A 24,088-nucleotide genomic window follows, 5' to 3' on the forward strand; every position below is an offset into this window, starting at 1 on the left:
GCTCATTATGCAGTAATTTATAAATAGTTTTATAATCTACATTCAGAAAAAAAAAAAAATTCACCTCATTATATTCCTCTGATTCTGTTAAATCACCAAAGGGATCAGGCTCATTTACTGTAGAAAATATTGGTGAATTAATTAAAAGACAAAATATGAATACTGTATAATAGGGTGATTAACACAAAGAAATATCTGGGTCATATTTCACCCCAAAACAACAAATCTTGCACAAAATAAAACAAAAAATATATATATATAGCTTTGAATACTGATGCAATAATAATAATACCAACGATATTCAGTAATATTCATTGCAGTGCATTGTAATCAGGTTTTCTTTATCACAAGACAGTAAATATATTTAATTAATAAATTCAGTAAAACAAATACCGTAATGATAAATACTTACAATTGTACTTTATAATTGTGCCTTAAAAATATATCATTACTTATATACCATAAAATATATACCTAATGTATTACATTATGGTAATAAAGCAAGATTATTAATACAGAAAGTTTTTTCCCAATCCTCGTTATTGTAACTGTTATGAAATATTTAATTGTCATGGAAATATTGTCATATATATATATATTATATATATATATATATATATATAAATTGATATTGATATTGGTGTGAAATTTGACCCAGACATTTCTTGATATTTTTGTGAGATTCTCTGATTTTTGGATTGATTCAGCATTACCAGGATCTTCGAGAGGCATGTCCACAATAACCTGGTCACTCATTTTTCCAGTCAATCCATTCGTGCACAGCGCCACCACTTGGACAACATAGCTACTGTTCGCTAGAAGATTATGGATAATGGCCCCCTGAAAAAATATACGACAATACTATACCATAACACCTGTTTTTAACTATCAGGACTAGTGTAACCTTGAACTATCAGCTATCATGTAACAATGTTGATTGAAATATCCCTGCTTCTGTCAACAGTCATATTAAACACCTCAAGTGGATGGGCTAAAAGTACTCACCACATCCTGGTCTCCATCTGTCAGATACTGTTGTTTGGGTGGGTCTTTGCCCTGGAGTCTTTGGTAGGTGACGGAGTAGCGCTCAATGGTGGTGTCATAGACGGCCCGTGGCCTCTCCCACGTCACCACGATGCCGGTGTAATTCTCAGAGTCTGCCTGCACGTTCTGCGGTTCGGAGCTGCACACTAAACACAGAAGAGCTTGAAATTACATTGAACTGACTTGAGCTGAATAAAGAGAATATTGTGTTATTGGAAAGCAGCACATAATGCTTTCATTCTAAAAAGGAGCCGTAACTTCAGTCAAATAGCAGTAACTTACAAAATTGCTTCTAAATCAACTCCGTTTGAAACAGAATTGAAGCATTTTTTTTTCTTGGAAAATCGCCAAAGTGGGGTTTCCTAGCAACACACATTCGCTGCAAGGTTTTTAAAAAGCGAAAAGGAGGTTATGTATGCGAACACTCAATTTGACCTTGAGAGTTGACCTCTTACTCTTCTCTGATCCTTATTTTATATGTATCATGGGTGCATCCTTGTTTCTGAGCGTCTTTGTTAGGCTGCGCTGTGTGAGTGTGTAGTATGCATACTGGGTGCAGGGACTTCCTCTGTTCCTGTGTAGGATGAAAACACTTGTCCCATGAACTGCTGTTGTTGTTCTCTGTAGTTATTTTGCAGGTAGTCGGTCAACATGACGTATCCGGCCTGCTGTATGGTCATCACCTCACAGAACACCTCCAGCTACAAAAACGCATGAATAATGAGATGATAATGAGACAAGATTACAAGACCTTGCTTACAGTTAATAATAATAGTAATTCTGTCATGACAAGTCTGCCAATACATACACGACACACTGCTGTGAGCAAGTAAGACATGCTGCAGGTTCCCTATTTGCACTGGGTTTAAATCCAAAATATTGCAAAAATCCAATTTTCCGCCATCGTCTTATCAGTCAGCTCCCCACTCTTGTGATAAATGAAATCTGACTCCTGCTGCTGGTCTGTGCTGCGACTCTTGTTTGGCTCATGTTGAGCAGTTTTTAATTGTAGTGTCTGTTTTCTAACTGAACTAAATGATTTTTATTACTATAAAAAAATCAAAACTACGGTGCAGGCAGTGCCACGGTGGGCAAGTGACGTGACCAGACAGTTGACCATAGTCATTGACTTTCATAGTAGGAAAAAAAATAGTATGGAAGTCAATGCCTACTGTCAACTATCTGGTTACCAACATTCTTCAAAACATCTTCTTTTGTGTTCAACAGAAGAAAGAAACTCATACAGGTTTGGAACAACTTGAGGTTGAGTAAATGCTGAAAGAATTTTCATTTTTGGGTGAACTATCACTTTAAGGACCTGTCAGCTTGTGCCATATAGAGTTTCATGACAGAATTTTATATTATTAATAATAATAATTTATAAATTACAAAATAAAAATAACAAGTTCATTTGTTTATATTGATTGTATTTAAATTGGAATCATCAAATAAATGAGCGTGAATAGCTTTATATGCCGAGTTAATTTATGCAAATGCTGAACCAGTACTACAGATTCATCAGCTGTACTTTAGTGTGCCTGTGTTTCGCCACATCAAACTTTAATGCTCAAGAAACAGGCTGTGCTTAAAGTGGATCAGGCATGAGGGCAAAGAAAAAATAGCTACACAACCACATGACAAAAAAAAACCTCCTCGCATCTTAAAACTGAGCTTTAAAGTGCATCTGGATAAGAGGGGCAAAGTTGTGTCCCCGCCACAGAAGGCTTATCTCTGATCCACACGTCAGGCGGCGGCCAGCTGAAATATTAATGCACACGCCTCCGTTTGCTCAAGAATAGCTTAAAGGGGCTGTCAGGGATGTATTCACCACGCTCCATTTTTAGGAGAGGGGTTTCTCTCTCTTTCTCTCTCTCTCACACACACACACACACACACACACACACACACAAACACATGTTTGGTTTTCATGTTTTATGAGGACATTCCATAGACCAAAAGAAGTCTGCACAAGGACAAGGATTTCCGATATTGGCATCTTTGTGGGGACATTTTGTCCCTATAATGTAGGGATTACCCAAACCAAACACACACACACACACACACACACCCAAGAGCCAGTGGGTGCAATAGTGAAGCGTCTCACTAGCCTGATCTCCAAGACTCTACTGACTTTATTCTGCAAAATTATGTTTTGCACAGAAAATAATGTGAGTAGATGTCCTGACCTGGGTTTCTGAGATGGCCACTGTATTTTTAAACACAATCCACTCCACATTCTCCAAGCAGGGCGGCGAGGTGAGTGAGCCGTTGTAGGTGAAGTATTTTTCAGTGGACTGTGGAAGCAGAGCCAGCAGAGAAAACGCTTCCAGAGGGCTGCTTTTACCTTAATGTCAAATAGAAGCATGTTTATGTGCTATTGCAATTATGCAGATGAACAATGAAAATTGTATGTGAAAAACAAGAATGTACCAAATCGGCTCACGCTGTTCACTCCTTCAATGATGGCCACATAATCCTGGTTGTCTTCAATGCTGGCCTAAGGTACAGTACAGACCAAACTTTAGGGTCATTATGATAAAAGGGTTTCAGATGCACCATGTGATGGTGACGTTATACGAGTTAATATACAGATGTGTGATGTTCACAGAATGAAAATATCACCTCAAAAAGGACAGCTACAGCAGTTATCTTTCCTCCGCTACTTATCGCCTCGTCTATGGATTCAAACTCCTCTTCATCAAAACAGTATATCTGCATCTGAGAGAGAGAGAGAGACAAAGAGAGACAAAACTCACTTCCATATATTTTATTTAAAGTCAACATGAATTCACATTTTACTTTTATTTTTATTTTATTATGGTATGATTAATTTTATACCATGCTAATAGTATATGTGCACACACACATTTATTTATTTATTTATTTATTTATTCAATGAAAAATGCATATATATATATATATATATATATGAATATTCTTGTAATTTTGGTGTGCATCAATCAATTTCCAAATAAATAAATATCTATAAATATTATAAAAATATATGAAATATATAAAAATAAAAATATTATATACCTTACATTCCCACTATTATATATATATATAAATAAAATAGTGGGAATGTAAGGTATTAATTAATTTATTTATTTATTTTGCTGAAATTCAATGAAAAATGCGGTAATGCCTATTTTTATATCAAATGTTTGGAATATAATGTAAGGTATTTCACTGATTTTTCATGGAATGGTCAATTATTTTATTGATTTTATGGTTTATTAATTAATAATATATTAATTATTTATTGAATTATCCAGCGTGTATACATATATATATATATATATATATATATATTATATATATAACCATATAGAAATTATATAACCAAAAAAACTAGAAACTACAATTTCTAAAATATTCATAATGAATGCATGATATGTCTCACATTATATATGTAGTAAAAACAAAAGAAACTGACGTAAAAAATAAAACCGAGAATTCCGGCATTAGATTCTATTAAATTTTAATTACATTCTTCCTACATTATTTCCCACTGAATATTGTTTCAACCATGAATATTTCATATTATTATGGAAATGAATGCAGTTCCATGTTATCTTCAGTCGTACAGAGAACATGATTTACGGTGATTTATTCGTGTGGTGAACTTTACCTCCAGGGGGAACCTGTTGCCGTTGAGGCTGTGTTCAGAGCCGTCTGCAGTGGCGTTACACCGGCCCCAATGGAACGTGATCCTGCCCACTTTAAACCTGGATCTGAGCCCACCTCCACTTATGAAGTACTGACCGTTCAGACTGATTACCACTGAGAAACATGATACACACACACACTCAATGACCGTGTGACGATTCCGTACATGAGCCATATGCAATTGTGCTCTTCATTCAGCATTCCTAATTGCTCATACTTCAGCTTTCATCTCTTCACCTTAATAAAAGATTCATTTTAAGCTTTGCCTTTTGTGCTGGAATAATCTCATTCTCACAGTGTCACATCAGAACAAAAGGTTCAGCGCAAGCTTTTCTTCTGTGCTCCTGAAAAAGCACAGACCATCTAAAGACAACCAGCTGCCATGTAAGAGAAAGAAATATGATTGTCATTTCAGTAGATTTTATTCTTCAGCAGCTCCATTAGTCTGCCAGGGATTAATCTCAGGTCGTAATTGCATTCATCGGAGGACATCTCTCCAGGGTGTTAATATGTCAGTATAATTTCACTGAGTGCTGTTTAAATGTGTTTTAACCCCAAATCATCACAAATGAACAAACTACACAATGTTTTCTATCAGCTCCTGGACGTGGATCTTTGTAAACACCACAGACCTGTTTTGCCATCATTGGTGATGGTGGTGGAGTCGTCAGTGGGCTGTTCCCAGTTCTCCAGCTGCAGGTTCTGGTACTGCATCCTAACCTGAGTGAACTCCTCACTGATGTCAATGGGAGACTGTCTGGCATTGCCGCAGACTGGATATTTCTTTACCCAATACTTCTGGTTTAGGGCCCCTGTGAAGAGTAAGGGTGTGACAAATGAACAAGGGAATAATCTTGCAGCAAATCAGATTTGTTGAATTTAAGATTTGTTGTCTTAGGGTGTGTTCACACTTGGTTGACCCCCCAAAAAAAAAAAATTAGCCCTGGTCCGCTTAGCGTTCACATTGGCATTTTTAACACAAAATCTAAAGATACCAAACCTAAAGGCATAGTGATACGTTCACAACCTGATTGGTAGGCTTTTATGACGTATATTTCTTGACGAAATATTTTACCGAATACCGAATGACGATATTTTCATACAATGCTAACAGGCTGATATCTATCTAGCTAGCAAAAGGACAATCAAACATTTTATATTTAGTATAAGTTTTTAAAATATTACAACATTTTCCATGTTTTATAGCGGTTGTACCGAATGACCTGATGTTTCGGGACATGCGTATGACCAAGAGAAAACATGACTTTTTCAAATAGTTAAGAGAGAGTTAATTACTTTCCTTAATGACAGTGTGGTCCTTTGCAAGTGTCTGAACAAAGCAACGACTTCTACACATAATTTTAATACCATTTTGCACTATGTTGATATATGATGTTATAAAATCATGCCAGAATAAAAAAATATATACATTTATTACATTTTAAGATATTTTAAATCACAAATTAAATGGCTGTATTGGCCTTTGGACGGTCAAATCGAATGACCTTTTGACACTTCAAAATCTTTAAAACACCTTTATATGTAGCAAAATATAATTAAAACCTTTTGGATTTGATTCGAACAGATCTATTTGTTCTACCTTACATACTTTGGATGTCATATCTTAGTTTTTTATTATTATTAAGGCCTTTGGACAAAAAAAAAAAATGACCCGTCACATCATTGACCCATATATAAACTTAAAAATAAGTTTCTCCATATAGTTTCTCAGTTAATATGTAATCATAACTGCATGTACAATAATTATACAAGAACAAAAAAAATATTGGCTGAAGTAGTTTTAGATAAAATATAGCATGACACAAGGCAAAGCATGGGAAAAATAAAAGTTTTTCTGCATTATCGTCCTTATAAAGAGTCTAAAGTTCTATTTAATATCTTAATATTTATTAGATGTAGCTTATTAAAGCATATGCCAAAGCTGTGGCCTACAGTGTATTTTCTAACACAATGTGGGTCAAATTTGTGTTTCAGCATTTTCCACATCCTCTTCTGAGTATAATTTCCTGTTCTCTCTATTGTAAACTATAAATAAAAGGCCAAAAATGTAAAATAATGGCATATGGCAGCACATGGTATGGCACATGAGAAGTCAGTGCTGATCAGAGCAAAATAATGCCACTTGCAGTGGTGTTGAACACATATACTGCACGCTATGATATCTCACACTGACTTCACCAGATGATAAACTCACAGAGCAGATGGCAATGGGTCACACATCACTGAACAAGCACGAGCAATAAACCGCACACACACAAACATAAACACAGCTGATTAAAATCGTCCCCGAGGACGCCTCTTTAACTACATGATGAAACGTAAGATCTGAATTAGCAGCTCTGATGTTCCCCGGCAGGACAATTAGCGTTTTACAGCGATTTCACTTTCACCTCCCAAGCTGGGCGTTAATTCTTCACCCTCTAAAGCTACAACATAATTAATAGGTCTCTAAAAGGCTATAAAGGATTAGGCTGTGAGGACACCAGAACCACATCCTCGAGGTGCTTAATATCGACATGCGAGACAAACGTCTGCCATTAGCCTGATTGATGACGTCCACATTCAACAGGAAAACAGCGTCTGCTGGCAAGGTGAACTACGAGTCTGTCAGGATACAGCGGTGCCGCATCTGGCCCGGCAGACACACACATTACGCGGCGACGTGGATACGCTGTAATCAAAGAGAATGGCTGCTGCTATGGTAACCGGTGGTCTTCGGATGTGGCATAAACGCAGAGCTTGAAGTAATTTAAAGGATTCTGAGACCTCTGGGCTGCTCTGACATTTTGAATACTTCTATTTTTCTAAAAGCATGTAAGGTCTGATTGCTCATGACTGAAAGCCGCAATAACAGGTAGGATGCGCTTTGGCCTTTGAAGCAATCCGCAGATTTATGGCGCACGGGAATGAACGTGGGAACAATCGCATACGGGAACGGTTATCGTGGAATCCTCCCCCTCCATAATGACACCCTGATCTTTACCGACATTCAGTCTGATTACACCAGCCAATTATCCACAACAGTTTCCTCTCAAATTCCACTAAGGAAGGTCGGCAGAGGGGAGAAGTAGAACACACAGCCCGTGTGAATGTCTGTGAACCCACTACGAATTAAAAAAGGAGCAGCTGTCCTCAAAACACACCTTGTCTGATGTTAAACAACTGAATAATACAAAATAATTATTTATAATATTCATATTACATATGATTTTATATCATTATAAATAATATTAATATCAAATAATATTAATCAAGTAATATTAATATAAAATTTTAATGCAAATTCTTAATATATATATATATATAAAATACAAGTTAACACAAAAAAACATACATATACTTAAATATATATTTATGGCCTATTTAATATAAATATATACAAAATAATACAAATAATAACAAAAAAAGAACACTTTAAACTTTTATTAAAATACTCAAATATATTAATATTAAATATTTTGTTAATTATATTTAATTTAAAATCTTTAGATTTAAATATTACATTTTAATTTATATATTTAAATAATAAATTATAATTATATATAATATTTATATATTCTTAAAAAAGCTTAAATAATTCCAAGAACTTTTATTAATTATAACAATTGTTTAATTATAACACTTTAAGCGTAATTAATTAGCGACACACACACACATATATATATATATATATATATATATAAAACGTAAAATTGCATATAATTTATCTTTTATATTAAATCTAGATGTAAACAGTCATATATTTAATATTAATATATTTCAATATTTCAATAAATAAATGTCGCTAATTAATTATGTTTAAAGTATATATATATTAAATATATGACATGAGAAATCAAATTTGCCTTGATTGTTTGACATATAAGAGGTCTTTGAACCATTAAAACATATTGCAAGTTTCATAGCTTAAAACATCCTCCTCATTATAAACAAAGCATTTATTTAATCAAGCTCCAAATAGGGCTCGTTTTGATATTGCGGGACCTGTGAATTCACACGGGCAAACACATCTGCATATGACCGCCTCTAGAGCAACATATCGACGAATAGTTATACATCATCACACCATAGGCCCCGCCCACTGGCATTCAGTCGCTTAATGGCTGACATTTGCTTGCACTGAATGTGAGCGTCAAAATCAAACAGAACTCATTATAATCACTGATGCTGTCTACACTGGTTACAGTATACAGTTCAGTTTCTGACATACTCCAACACGCTTGAGTCTGCTGACAACAGGACAAATGGAAGAGTGAAAGAACGTTCACGTTGCCACGTCCAGTTTAAACAGCTCATTTGCGTCTCTGTACAGACTTCAGAAGGATCCCAGAGTCGGGAGCAAGTGGATGGTTTACTTTAATGGCGTCCCAGATCACGTCAGAGGATTATATGTTTGTTCGGAGCATTTTATTTTGTAAATGAGGCACAATGGAGAGTTCACAAAGAAACTTTTGTTGAAAAATGAAGCAGCCAACTGTATTGCAGCCCGTATCACAAACCTTAAGTAAAGGATTTCATAATGCTTTGTCTGTAAATTACAGTTTTATATGGTCATCCTGTGAGGGTGACCAGTCGCTAGAATGTAGCTTGTGTGTGAGTAACTTGTAGTGTCGTTTCCATGACAACTAAGCTTGTGTACACCATAACACAGTCTCTTTTGTGATCGATCAATAATTTACACATCAACACTTGCTGTAGGAAACACATATGTTTTTGTACAACACATCCTCTGTGTGCCCCATGAATAAAACTGCGATCATGAGCTATAATAGCAGAGGTGCTTATGAGGACGTAGGCGGGCGTCTCTAAACGCTCTATCCGCAGGTTATCAGAGCATGTAGATTAGAGGAAAAAACTGCAGCCCCCGCAGCAGATGGAGACGGGAGAGGGACCGATGCCAGAGGCAGGAATCACAGGCACCCCTGGGGTTCGGAAAACAGGGTCGACAGGGGACTGACATGCTACAATAACCAATGATCATGTGAGCAGATTCAAGAACTCTGTCCCACAACCAAGTCTTGCCATTAAACAGTACTGCCTACGTACACAGCTGCATCCTGAGTGTAATGAAACCTGATAAGAGACTGATTTGGAACGCGCTATATAAGAACACACAATTAGATGAAATACTGGATATTCAGTATCCGCCTGTTTGCTTCCGTCGCAAAGCATTCCAGGACTTGCTTTTCCCATGAAATTTAAAAAACACACAATAAAAGGTATCTGGTCCATTGCATTGGCCTAAATGTTCCCACAGTAAAGGATGCTAATACGGATTAGAAGTGAAGAAAAGGCAAGAAAATAAAGTTTTAAAGCGCCCGTGTGAAAATAGACATAGGATATTGCTCATTTAATCATGTGACCAGATTGCGAGACCACAGTATCTGTTGACATAAATTCACAAACAGTGCATAATAATAAAAAAAACAGACTTTCCCACATATCAGGAGGAAATCTGAAGTGTTATAGAGTCACTGTGTGACTGTCAGCTGAAGTTCCAAGGGTCTATGAACAAATTAGCATTCAAGCTTGACAACTTTTGTTTGAGGAGAGAGGGGTTTTATGAGAAACAATTGGAGTTAAAACAGAGAACGTGTATCGTTCACAGGTCTGTGCTGGGCCTCACAATCAAGCGTGTTCTTTCACATGTTAATTCATTTAGTTGCGACTCAGTGAACACACAAACACACACACACACACACACACACACAGTCAGTATCCTACTCTACTTCAGTCATTCAAACAAGATTTGTTCACTGAGGGTACGTTTACACGACAACAATGTACTAAAAACTTGTCATTTGCATACAGACGACAACATTGTCAAAACGTCCCCGTTCACATGGATCTGCGAAAACTACTAAAGCACTGTATTCTGCTGCCAGGCCAGTAGATGGCGATGTCACTTTGTAAAGAAACACTACGTGCCTATAGACTGAACATGTAATATGTAACATGTAATGCAAATTCACATTTTTGTAGTTTACATGGAGACTAGGGCTGCATGATTAATCGCAATTAACCCTAAATTGCGCTTAAACTGATCTGGCCTAGTGTGATTATGAAATCGCAAAGGCTGCGATTATTTTATGCGCAGCTTGTCAGTGAAGCACAGCTCTGTGATATTGCTTTTTCAAACGCACATTATAAGCTACTCAAACTCGCAGCTATGTAAATGGACTCTGAGTGACTCAGTTTTGGTCCCTTTTCCAGGTGAGAGAAAAACTGTAGATATGCTTAAAAGCTGAAGAAAAAAAAAAAAAACTTTAGACATGGACTAAAAGCCACAAAACTTTCCTGTTCCATTCCGTTCTGTTTTTCTACCATTTTCAAAGCGTCCTCTGGCCCGATTTAAAAGCCACAAGTCAATCCTGAATGTCACTTACTCTTTTTAAAGACTTTAGTATCTTAAAGTGTCTAAGACTTTCAGCTAATCTCCTGCACAGGCGGGTCAGTGGCAGTGTGTGCTGGTACCGCTCATTCAAAAGGTCGACTCACTGCCGTCTTTCTAATGGAGAACGGACATTGATCCGTCATTATTCACTTCCATCTACTGCTACCTTATCCCTATCTCTCACTCGAAGGAGAAAAGGTTTTTAAGGCTTTAAGCCAGTGGCATGCCACACTGAAGTCTGGTAAAAAACACACAATAAGGGCATTTGTTCGTTGTCTACCCACCTGTGTAAGACCAGTCGACGTCCTCTGTAAATTTGCGCTGCCCTCTTAGGTACGGCGTGGCCAGATCTGGAATGGGAAAGATGAGGAGAGTTGGAGTCAATGCACCAGTAATTCAGAGGAGCACAAATGCATGAGGCATAAAGCCTGTGTCCTGTACACGTACAGTCTTTCATTTCATAAAAAAAAAAAAAAAAAAAAAAAAAAAAATCACAAAATAAAACAATCTTTGGAATCAATAGTGTTTGTAATTTATTATACAAGTGCAAACAATTTTTTTGGGTTTTGCCAATGCAAATGTTGCCACCATACGGCTAGACTGCATGTTGTGGTTGCTAGGGTGTTGCTAAGGTGTTCTAAGTGATGTATAGTGCATTGCTTTGTGATTTCTAGGGTGTTGTAGACGTTTACTAGGGCTCTGCTATATAGTCGCTAAAGTCTTCTAAGTGGCATTTATAGTGCATTTCTAAGTGGTTGCTAGGGTGTTGCTATATTGTTGCTAAGGTGTTCTAAGTGGTGTATATAGTGCATTGCTATACAGGGAATTGCTTTGTGATTTCTTGGGTGTTGTGAATGTTTACTAGGGCGTTGCTATGTAGTCGCTACGGTGTTCTAAGTGGCATATATAGTGCATTTCTATGTGGTTGCTAGGGTGTTGCTATATTGTTGCTAAGGTGTTCTAAGTGGTGTATATAGTGCATTGCTATACAGGGAATTGCTTTGTGATTTCTTGGGTGTTGTGAATGTTTACTAGGGCGTTGCTATGTAGTCGCTACGGTATTCTAAGTGGCATATATAGTGCGTTTCTATGTGGTTGCTAGGGTGTTGCTATGTTATTGCTAAGGCGTTCTAAGTGGTGTATATAGTGCATTGCTATATAGTGAATTGCTTTGTGTTTTCTTGGGTGTTGTGAATGTTTACTAGGGCGCTGCTATGTAGTCGCTAAGGTGTTCTAAGAGGCATATATAGTGCATTGCTATGTGGTTGCTAGGGTGTTGCTATGTTGTTGCTAAAGTGTTCTAAGTGGTCTACAGTATATAGTGCATTGCTATATAGTGAATTGCTTTGTGATTTCTTGGGTGCTGTGGATGTTTACTAGGTGTTCTAAGTGGCATATATAGTGCTTTGCTATGTGGTTGCTAGGGCATTGATATTTGGTTGGTAAGGTGTTCTAAATAGTATATATTGCATTGCTATGTGGTTGCTACAGTTTTCTGGGTAGTTGCTAGGGTATTACAGTAGGTTATGCTTGTAAAATGAGGTCATCAGACCCAATCAGCCTTTCCTATTTCACAGTCTCTCATTACTCTCTCCTGTGACTGTGGTGTAAACATCTCTAAATGAAAGTGTGATGAGGGAAAGGTCATTATTATAGAGCGGGTGATTGACATTACTGTCTGATGTGTGTACTAGTGTAGGGTGTCACATGTATGTGTGTGCTAGAACACATGTGAGACTGTGAGGACACCTGCCCAGACACATCAAAAGACATATGTCACTGTGTACAAGGGAAAGTGGAGATGAAAGGACACATGACCTCATACACACACAGTTGTGTCCAGTTTGTAGCCCTAACCTCTGAAACAACAACTTCACATGCTTTGACAGTACACAAAGGAATAGTTCACCCAAAATCTTAAAAAAAAAAAAAAAAAAAGGCTACACTGAAAACAAGTCCAAGTGTCAGTGTAAAATGCCCTTCCAGGGGATTTGGAGATGCTGAAAACTGATGAAGCATGTAAAAGTCAGTTAAAGAGCATTTTAGCATTTTAACAGTCTTACCCCCTGACCTGACTGCTCTTAACTCATCCTGCATGTAATACGGTCGGCCCTGCCGCAGCCATCCCTGCCTCCCAGAGCCCATGACTCAGTGAATGGTGACTGAGAACCGCTACAATAGATCCTTTGAAGACTTTTGCCACAGAACAGGCCATTATTACAAAGAATAGCCAGACGCAAGTTATGTTCACAAACATAAGCGCCTCTGCTGTCCATATAAGGGTCTTTCTTAGGAAACAGTAACCTTTTAAATATATTTTTAGTGCTGTCAAATCGATTAAACCTGATTAAATCGCATCTAACATAAAAGTTTGTAAATATATATAAATGTTAATTAGCAAATATAATTGCACCACACCGCATTATTTAGTATTTACATTCAGTATTCTTGTGGTAAAACATGGTAAAACACCCATTTGTTTAGGACATGTCTTTCTTAAAAACAGGCTTTGTGTTTGACGGTTCTGTGGAGTAAATCCCAGTTGGCAGGGCGATGAAACTGCGAGTGGAAAAAGCTCTTTTGCTCAGCTCGTCAAACAAAATCCAGGCCCGTTTCACAGGAACAGTATCATACTCTGAGGAAGAGCAGCAACCTGCGCCTCACTAAAGCTCCGGAGATTCTCTGGCTCGGGTCCATTTCACAGGCACTGAAAGAAAAGCCTGGGGCAAATTAGATTAAAATTGCTCACAGTTTGATGTTAATGAGTCTATCGCCAATAAAACAAGCCCTTCACTGGACCCCTCTTAAATTTCACATCCTGCACTCTCAAAGGGGATTTTCTTCGATTTGACAGATAAACAAAATGATTAGATGTTTAGATATTTCAAAATAAGCAGCAGGAGTTTAAGCCTGTGTTCACGTCATCTGAATTACAATGATTATAAGAGTAACCCTTGGAAATTATTCATTTCTGACAACACTCAATGACAAAATAAATTGGTCTAAAGGCCCGTTCACGCCAAGAATTAAATATATATAGATAACTATAACGATAACTATATTAGTGTCCACACTAGCGGACAATATCATTCTTAATGGTTACATGTGTAGAAGTTGCTCCTTGTTGAAGTCACTGTCATTTTAGTTGTTTTTATATGACATCACAAAGTGGGCAAAGTTTGATCTTTTATCAAAAAAAAAAAAGTTTCCAACTTGTAATGAGTTTGACGTAACGTAGTTTTCAGTCCTCTGAAACTACCCAATTCTGGCGTAAGCACACTTTAAGTGCAAAGTTTCTTGAATGAAAACTATCTGGCAGGCAGAAGTTGTTTACTACAGCCTGACTGCAGTCACACGGTCAAAGCCGTCGCACTCGGATGGTGGCTTTGACTGGGAAAGGCTTTCAGTATGCAGACGGTAACCATGTGTCCAGTACGACATAGGAAATGGATGGGGGAGGGATCGTACCCATCCTCTGCCCTCTGTAAACGTCTCCAGAGTAATTCAAATAAATAAGAGGATTAGAAAAGTCTCGGGGAAGCCAGCCAGCACGTCATGTTTCTAACTCATGAACAAAAACATGGGGGCCTTAAATCCAAGTCCCCCTCCTCGCCGTGTCACTAAATAACTTCCGATGCGGAGTTCCCTCCCCTCGTCTTGATGAAACGCAGCCTGTGAACTGTTTTGTGTCCGTCGCTGCTCTCACATGATGGAGAACACCTGTGTGACATTGAGAGGGTGCACAGGGGAACGAAACTGTTAAAATGGACAGCTAATTGAATTATGACTGTGTTCCTAAGGGCTTGGATTATATTCGGATCCCTAAGGTCAAGGGTTGGAAAAAGCCAGTTGGGAAATAATTAAAGAAAGTTTAAAGCTTCACTATAATAGCAGCAACTTTAGGGCTGAAAATAATATAATCCAAGATGAGAACTTAAAGGACTAGTTCACCCAAAAATGTTAATTTTGACATTATTCATACACTCTGACATTGTTCTAAACCTGTATGACTTTGTTTCTTCAGTGAGATTGTGTTGTTGTTGTTTTTTCATACAATGAAAGTCAATGTGCTTCAAAACCTATGGAGCCCCTAAAGGGATATGGGATATGAGATAATTAATATGTAGAGAGGTAAAAAAAATATTTTTCAATGCTTTTGCGTTCTCTCGCAAATGTTTTGCGTGCCCCCAAGAAACATTGTTTTCGCTCGCAAAACTTTTGCTTTCCCCTGAGAAACTTTATGTTAGCTCTCAAAGAACTTTTGCGAGTGAATGCAAAGTTTCTCAGGGGAACGCAAAACATTTGCAAGAGAACGCAAAAGCATTGGATTTTTCCTCCCATCCCATATTTTTCCTTCACCATGTCCCTTTAGGGGCTCCGTAAAAAAACAAAACAGGCCAAACATTTTTTTTTTTTTGAAAACCATTGAAGTGTTTTTGCTTCGTTTCGTTTCATTTTTACGGAGCCCCCTAAAGGGATATGGTGAAGGAAAAAAATGAGATAGGAGGAAAAATATTAAAATTATTTTTGTTGTGCCATATATATATATATATATATATATATATATATATATATATATATATTTTTTTTTTTTTTTTTTTTTTTTTTTTTTTTTTTTTGATTGGATGGATATACACTGTAAAAAATGATATTTCGAAGCTGTACATAAAACAAAGATTATTGGAGTAAATTTCACAAGAAAATACTATTTTAGCCTTTCTACTATAAAACTTGGTGCCATTTCTTTGCAATTATTTGTTATATTTAGGCAATTTTTGAGTGAAAATAGTTTCAAAGCCAATTTTCAGTTTGTGTTTTTGATGCTTTAGAGGTACGTCTATAGAGAGGGAATCCTCATACAGGCAAACATGTCTTGGTGCATGTGTGCAGCAGCCTGTGCCAGCTGTTGCTGCAGGGGTCAGAGGGAAAGTGACATGTGGTCTGCGTGAGAACGCAGTGACTGTAGCTGAAGGTAGTAATGCCAGAGAACAGCTGGGGGTTTATACCTTCCCTGACACCCCGGCCCAGTTCTCATACTCTCATGCCCTGCCTCCAAGATCCACATAAATGCTCCAATTCACCATATATATGATTTTGCATTTATCACGGCATAGTTCTCGTAAGATAAACTGTTGTCAGCTCCAGTGGTGGGGAAAGTAATGCATTAAAATATTGAGCTACTCCCTAAAAAAGTAACTAATTGCATTAATTTTTATGGAAAGTAATGTGTTGTGTTACTTTTGAATTGCTTTTTCTCCCCTGGGATGGGCTTGCTTGTTTGTTTTTTAATAACAAAAAAAAGTTCTATTCTTGGCATATGTAAAGGCCCTTTCACACCAAAAGTGAAATGAATAAGAAGAAAATGCAAATTCCCTCCTGTACAGTAGAGGGTGCAGCTCAAACAAATCTTTCAGCTGTGCTGCCATTCTGAATCGCAGAAGAATAGAAAAACAAAAAGAAATAAACACAAATGTGACGTTTATCTAAAGTAATGTTTGCTTATTAGTTGAACTGGATCATCGAAGGTCTGCAGCAAAGACATTGGTTAATAAAGTGAGAATTAATACATAAAGTATATTTGTGTAATTTAGCATAATATTTTGTAATATTCTGAGTTTGCGTTTCACTGTTTTTATTCATTTTGAGGAATACTGAATACTGAAAAAGTTTAGATGAGTAAATGCATGTTCACATTTAGTCTAGAACTACAATAACCATCATGTTTACACACAACACCTCTGCACTTACTCTCGATTTCTCTCAACATGGCGACAGGAGAGCTGTCAGTCAATACATGGGAAAAATATTACTAAACTAAACAAAAATATTAATAGAGAAAGTGTGGGACTACATTGACTGTTGTGACCCAAATCACTTTAGGTACAACTCAGTAAATCTGTTTGACAGCAAAAAAGATGAATTTTACTATAATTATAGTGAACAAGCGCTGTGTCTGACAATATATAATATCCACAATGCTTTTATCTGGGCTAGTCGCAACACATCCGAGCAGGAGACGCTCTCCATTCAGCCTTAGGACATGCCAGAGGAAACTCCTTGACAACAGACAGAACCTCCGGTGGCGTTCAGCCATTAGGACTTCCTCCCTATCGCCACAGACACCAGGTCAGATCCGATTCGGAAAGAGAACCAAATACTCCATCTTTCTTTAACAGGGGAAAAGCTTTCCTTCCTCACCTCACTGTCCGTCCGCTGCCAAAGCAGAATACTGCCTTTTATGAGCTCTGCACGCTGCCAGTGCTTTACCACAGCTCCAGCTCCACATCCTGAGGTCAAGAGGAAGACCGCTTTTCTCTTTCTTCAGCGTTCAGCCTCATTTTCACGCTTTCTTAAGTTCTATGCCTCCTCTCTAAACATTTACACTATATAGATAAGAAGAAAATCTGTAGAACGGCAGTGAGTGCTTACAGAGAGAATCAAGAAGCAGGCTTTAAAAAATGAATCTTCTCTCAAAATTTCAACACTATTATGGAGTGAATATGAAGAAAGAAATCTGCTTAAGCTAAGCAAGTAGCCTGTGACAGGTGTGAAATTTTGCCATGAATCTCATTAATAAATGTTCAAAAAAGCATTCATATCTCAGAAGATGGTCTCATACACTGTAAAAATGTGAATAAAATTTAGTACGTTTTATAAGAAAATACTATTTCAGTCTTTCTACTTCAAAATTTCAAGTTTAAATATAGCTGCGAGCAGCAATTAACGGGGTTCAAGCGTTTTAAGACCTTCATGCCAACTATGCTGTTAGGGTCTAGGCCAACCCGAAATATAAAATATCCATGATGGAGAATACGCTAAAACACATTCACAAAAGAATGAAAAGCTTAAACAATAATACTTAATACACACTAAGCATGCTTACACACACACACACACATGCAGACACATTTGATATAGATATCTAAAATAAATGATAGGTAACAAAATGCTTACTGCAAATCTTCTCTGAATAGCACCATTTTCGGGTTTCACAATAATCATTATGTGGCACAGTTGTCAAAACTGCCAGCTCAGTACATATGATATAATAAACTTTGACAAAATGTGATGTTAAGTGTTATAATAGTGATTTTATAATGTCTACATATGAAGATTTAACATATGCATATTGTGTGTATGTGTGATACATTGCGTTATATATAGGGTCTATAACGTGATAGCGCCACCCGGTGGCCATTTTCTTTCAAACTTCGCACAGACCTCTAGGGCCATGAGTCAAACAAGACCACCAAGTTTCGTTCTGATCAGCCTCCGTTAACCTGGTCTAATAGGGACTCAAACTTCATTGGCCGATGGCGGCCATGTTTTTCGAGATACAGCAATGTCCTTATAGACAGACACTGCACCCTGGACAAAGACACTGCATATTATAGCGTCACTAAGCGGAATCGCCGCAGATTTTTTTTGTGTCACCACAGAATGAACTCGTACATGAGTATAACAAGTTTAGTGAAAATATCTCATTTCGTTCAAGAGTTATAACCATTTTAGTGAAAGTAGCCCTGCCTACTTCAAACGTTTTGGCATGCCGTCACAATTGCTAATTTTTTTTCGGTGCCACATGAGAATCAATTAATTAATTTTACATCTAAAGCTCTTTAACTCCACTTCCACATGGACAAACACCAACCTCAGTTGGTGGAAAACGATACTCTGCAGTCGTGTAAATATCCAGGCGACTTTAATCGTGCACATTGGAAAGCAATATGACCACTGGAAAATGCAGCGGAAATTGAGTGAAATGAAGACGGCTGGCCACCCCAGTGCCTGTCCAGATTTGTTCTGAATGCGAAGAGATTGTATTTCTCCAACACTGAATAGCTTTTCTCTGGGGAATGTTTTAGGCCAAAAACCAACAGCTAGCATGTTGTTTTGACGCAGGTTAACTGAGATACAGCATTGGCACGACTATCAACAAAGCACTATAAAAATGTTCTTTCCTAAGTGGCTGGCATCAGGTTTAGCACAAAACATTTCAGGTTGATTAAAATCAATATGCGTTTAATATCTAGCAGCACACCTCTGTTGATTATGTAAGTCTCCATTTTTTAGGATGACATAACGGTACAAGCAATATTGCCTCAGGCTGTGTTAGACACAGACGGCCGCTGGTAGTCAACTAGAGCTGCTCATATTGCTCAGCGGAGCTGCTGACACCCACAGACACAAGCCTGCGCTGGTCACACTCATTATCCGGCTGGACACTGATGTACAGTTTGCGTTTAAGGTGGATTCACAGAAGTTCACCGCAGAAATCAGAAGGACATGATTTAACATCACACACTCCAGGAAATCTCTTCATGTCCCAATAAACAAAACTCAGTGGAGTTGTTTTTTTTTTTTTATATATGCTTAAATAGGGTACAACTGCTGAGTTTTAAATAGGCCATAGTCATCATTAATTAATGTGGATTTAACATGGGTTTATTTATTGATGATAAAGGTTATATAGAGGACGGGTTTGGCTTCAGGAAATCCACAGGACCAACAATATGCAAAATAAGTAATATGAGATGCTGAAAAGGAAAATTTGTTTCTAAATTTCTCCCACATGGTTTCATGCTCTAGTCATCACCAATAAATCATGACATAAAACATATTATGGTTGGCAAACCATATTTTCTCAATTGTGAGTGAACCTGTATTTGGGTCATTGACGAATAAGGTTTTTAAAAGTGTAAAAAACATAACGGAGATATAATAAATTTTTTTAGTTTTATTAATGTTAACAATGAGATTATGTGGTTTTTATAATCAATTAACACTGCTTTTGGAATTTTTTACAAGATGGACAAAATTTGTCACCAAAAAAGTCATTTGGTTTAACCAAAATTTTGGTTTTACCGAATGACGATATTTTCAAACAATGCTAACAGGCTGATATCTAGCTAGCTAGCAAAAGGACCATCAAACATTTTATATTTAGTACAAGTTTTTAAAATATTACAACATTGTCCATGTTTTATAGCGGTTGTACCGAATGATCTGTTGTTTCGGGACATGCGTATGAGCAAGTGAAAACATTAATTTATCAGATAGTTAAGAGAGAGTTAGTTACTTTGCTTCATGACCATGTGGTCCTTTGCAGGTGTCTGAATGATGTCACATCCTGTCGAATGATATTAAGCGCATGACTTGATCCAAAATGGTCCCTTTATATCGGTTACTCCGAATGACATCAATGAAATTCATTTTTCCGGACATTCTTTCTCATAACAAATTTAAAATACACATAATTTTAATACCATTTTGCACTATGTTGATATATGATGTTATAAAATCATGCCAGAATAAAAAATATATACATTTATTACATTTTAAGATATTTTAATCACAAATGAAATGGCTGTATTGGCCTTTGGACGCTTAAACCGAATGAACTTTTGACACTTCAAAACCTTTATATGTAGCAAAATATAATTAAAACCTTTTGGATTCAATAAAACAGATCTTGTTGTACTACCTCACATACTTTGGATGTCATATCTTTGTTTTTTATTATTATTAAGGCCTTTGGACAAAAAAATGACCCGTCACATCATTGATCCGTTTAAATGTATTATGGATTGTATTGTTATTACTAGTAAGTACATGTAACAGGGACACTATGAAATAAAGTGTTTCCAAAATTTGCGTGTATTTAACTTTTTATGGCCCATCAGTTGAGAACCAATTGATGGAGACAATATCCTGTATTAAAACAGAAAAAAAAAATTCATGTACAAATGTGCACTGTGCAGGTATTAAATATGTCCTCTCTGAACCCTCTTTGGTATCATGTAACCTTAGAAAAGTTCAGGCTTCTGGTGCCAAATACCACTAAAGCAAAGTCCATGAAGGTCTGAACAGTAGCTTTTTATGAAGTATCTTCAATAACTCTTTATATAAAAGAAACAGAGATGGGTTCAAATCACTCATCAGTGCAAACTATCAATCAGATATTAAAGATCACAAATCTTATGATTGATAATGAATGGGAACAAAATCTAGTATGTAATGTTATATTAATAAATATTACAGTTTGTATCGTGTGTCACAAAGTGTGACAATTGATTGGTAATGCCTGCCACTGTCAGATAATGTCTAATAATGAAATGCCTTTGGATTGTGGGGGTGAATCAATACAAATCAATCTTTCACTGTCAGCCATTTGATCAAGAGAAACTTAACTGCATTTTTCCGACCATGCTGTGGTTATTTTGTTTAGACATGGCAGGGTGACCCTGGTGTGAATCGATCAATCATGTGTTTGGTGGGCAGAATCTCTCTCTTCTCTCTCTTCCTGCTGCTGGCATTAATGGTGAGTGAGCGTCACTGAGACAAAAGCAGCAGCAAAACGGGCTTCCCCTGCCATCACATCCAACAGCAGGGTGTAACATGTGCCAGCACTCTGTATATCTCCGACACACACATAAAGTGACAGCTGCGGAACTCCTGAACAAGAAATAACTAATGCTTCTCAGCAAAATCAGCAGTGTTACAACAGTTTAGACTGATGTATCAGGACAATGGTGTATTGTCACAGCACTGAGATCAACTTGAGTGAGTGAATGTGTGTGTGCGCGTGAGTGAGTGAGTGAGTGAATGACTGAGTGAGTGAGTGAATGTGTGTGTGTGTGTGTGAGTGAATGAGTGAATGTGTGTGTGTGTGTGAGTGAGTGAGTGTGAGTGAGTGAATAAGTGAGTGTGAGTGTGTGTGCGTATGTGAGTGAATGTGTGTGTGTGAGTGAGTGAATGAGTGAGTGAATAAGTGAGTGAGTGAATGTGTGTTTGTGTATGTGTGAGTTTGAGTGAGTGAGTGAAGAAGTGAGTGTGAGTGTGTGAGTGAGTGAGTGAATAAGTGAGTGTGAGTGTGTGCGTGAGAGTGTGTGAGTGAGTGAATATGTGTGCGTGAGTGTGTGTGAGTGAGTGAGAGCGTGTGAATGTGTGAGTTAGTGTGTGAGTGAGTGAATGTGTGTGTGTGTGTGTGTGTGTGTGTGTGGGTGTGTGCGAGTGTGTGTGAGTGAGTGAATGTGTGTTCGTGAGTGTGTGTGCGTGAGTGTGTGTGAGTGAGTGAATGTGTGTTCGTGAGTGTGTGTGCGTGAGTGTGCGTGAGTGTGTGTTCGTGAGTGTGTGTGCGTGAGTGAATGTGTGTGTGTGAGTGAGAATGTGTGTGAGAGTGAGTGTGTGAGTTAGTGTGTGAGTGAGTGAGTGAATGTGTGTGTGCGTGTGTGTGTGTGTGAGTGTATGAGTGTATGAGTGTATGAGTGTGTGAGTGTGTGTGCTGGGCATCAGATTTGCAGATGGCTCAAGACACATGCAGTCAAAAACACACTGCTTTATATTTCCCCACCATGTCAAATTACATTTAATTCAGCAGGATGAACAGAGACAGAGAGATTAAAACACCATCATATTGGTGATCGAGTGCCAAGAGCAATGAGCCAAAGTCTGTCCTACAGCTGAAACGTCCTTGAAACTCAACTAAATATTATGAACGGCACCAATGAAAAACTAATTTGAAGGCAAGGAAATAAAAATAAAACACTTAGACAATTCACAGTCTGCATAATGAACCAACACACTTCATATTTATTAATAAACAAACACATTCTGGCATTTTCAAAAATCTGATATTGGATTGTTCTACAACAACCTAAAAAAAGTAACTTATATAACTGCAAATAAAGCACAACAAAAGTAGCACTTAAATGATTCATTAATCTTTGATTAATTCACTCAAAAGGCATTCTAATCTTTTCAAAGCCTAATATATTTCAATGCTTTGTCCTATAAGACTGAGATGAAATATAAAACCTAAACTTTTAAACACACACCTATATAGCCTAAACATTCGAAATGATTCATTATAATTCAGTATAAAACTGATCCATAAAACACAAGTTAATGCAATACTTTTGTCATATAGGACTGAGAATATTTCATAATACATTCATTAATAATTAATTTATAAATGCACGAAGAACCTGTGGAAATAAAGCTCTTGGATACATGCAACTTTACGCATCGATGCATTCATGCCCAAACACACATCTACGAGGACGCATCCATCACTCATCACTGTATTTACTTGTTACCTGTGTGACAGATCAGCCACAGCTGCGCGAGGAACAGATGTGATTTGGCTGTGATCAGACGCATCATCTTCAGACTCGAGTTAAACGTAGAGTGACCGCTGATCTATTGATAACGCAATAACAGCTATTGCAGAGATGTTACAGTGGATCCATGTCAGTGTTTCGCGTATCCTGTTCGTCTTTCCCACGCTAGAGCTTCATTCACTGTATGATCACAGCGCGCGAGAGGAGAGACCCTGCGTTCACGCGCCGCCCACAGCCTCAGTCTCGCGCATAATCAATAGGTCCGAATCCGAATAACTGGACGTGCATGGTCAAGAAACAGTGCTGGTGACATGCAACGTGATATTAAATGTAAAGGTCACCTTTTATAATAGACTGAGAGCTTTATGAGATTTAAACAACATTGAATGTGTGTGTGTGTTTGTTGGTTTATATATGTGCATTGCATTATAAATGATTATAAAGGACTTTTATGCTGAAAGCTGCCTATTGACACCTGTTGGACTGCTTTGAACAGAAGAAAAATTCATGTTATGCTGTACTTTTTCCATGTCTTAACATACTGTATTAAATATTAGGCTACACTCAGTTTTGAAAATCAATCAATTTTCTTTTAAAGTGAACATTGATTTTTTTTTTAATTCATTGCACTTTTTAAGTTACTATGTCCCCCAGGTGCTCCACTAACCACTAACATAAAACTGGTAATTTATGCAAAAAATATTCCATGCTCCACTCAAATGGGTTTATAGAAAGCATGATAAATTTGTGATAAATTGGTGACCAATTTACTGTGTTTTCCCGTGTTCTCAATTTCAAAAATATCAAAATTCATGCATTCATTTTTAGAGTTCAAAAA

At 37.3% G+C, this 24,088-nt stretch overlaps 1 protein-coding gene across 4 annotated transcripts in view; it reads right to left on the bottom strand.

The window, feature by feature from the left end:
- ptprz1b (protein tyrosine phosphatase receptor type Z1b) overlaps window positions 1-23,472 on the bottom strand; it is a 36,716-nt gene extending 13,244 nt beyond the window's left edge. Inside the window, exons 1-11 of one of the 4 annotated variants that reach the window (XM_051891053.1) lie at window positions 23,227-23,472; window positions 11,413-11,478; window positions 5,346-5,525; window positions 4,676-4,827; window positions 3,667-3,762; window positions 3,475-3,541; window positions 3,231-3,388; window positions 1,595-1,745; window positions 1,006-1,190; window positions 714-840; window positions 65-117 (exon numbers count right to left, since the gene is read on the bottom strand). In XM_051891053.1, the coding sequence (XP_051747013.1) occupies window positions 65-117; window positions 714-840; window positions 1,006-1,190; window positions 1,595-1,745; window positions 3,231-3,388; window positions 3,475-3,541; window positions 3,667-3,762; window positions 4,676-4,827; window positions 5,346-5,525; window positions 11,413-11,478; window positions 23,227-23,293 (1,302 nt within the window). In that variant the 5' untranslated portion in view covers window positions 23,294-23,472. The remainder of the gene's footprint in view (window positions 1-64; window positions 118-713; window positions 841-1,005; window positions 1,191-1,594; window positions 1,746-3,230; window positions 3,389-3,474; window positions 3,542-3,666; window positions 3,763-4,675; window positions 4,828-5,345; window positions 5,526-11,412; window positions 11,479-23,226) is intronic. The other 3 variants (XM_051891052.1, XM_051891055.1, XM_051891054.1) reach the window with 3 other exon arrangements.
- Window positions 23,473-24,088: the final 616 nt, after the last annotated feature.

Source organism: Ctenopharyngodon idella, chromosome 4 (assembly GCF_019924925.1).
Source record: "Ctenopharyngodon idella isolate HZGC_01 chromosome 4, HZGC01, whole genome shotgun sequence".
NCBI lineage: Eukaryota > Metazoa > Chordata > Actinopteri > Cypriniformes > Xenocyprididae > Ctenopharyngodon > Ctenopharyngodon idella.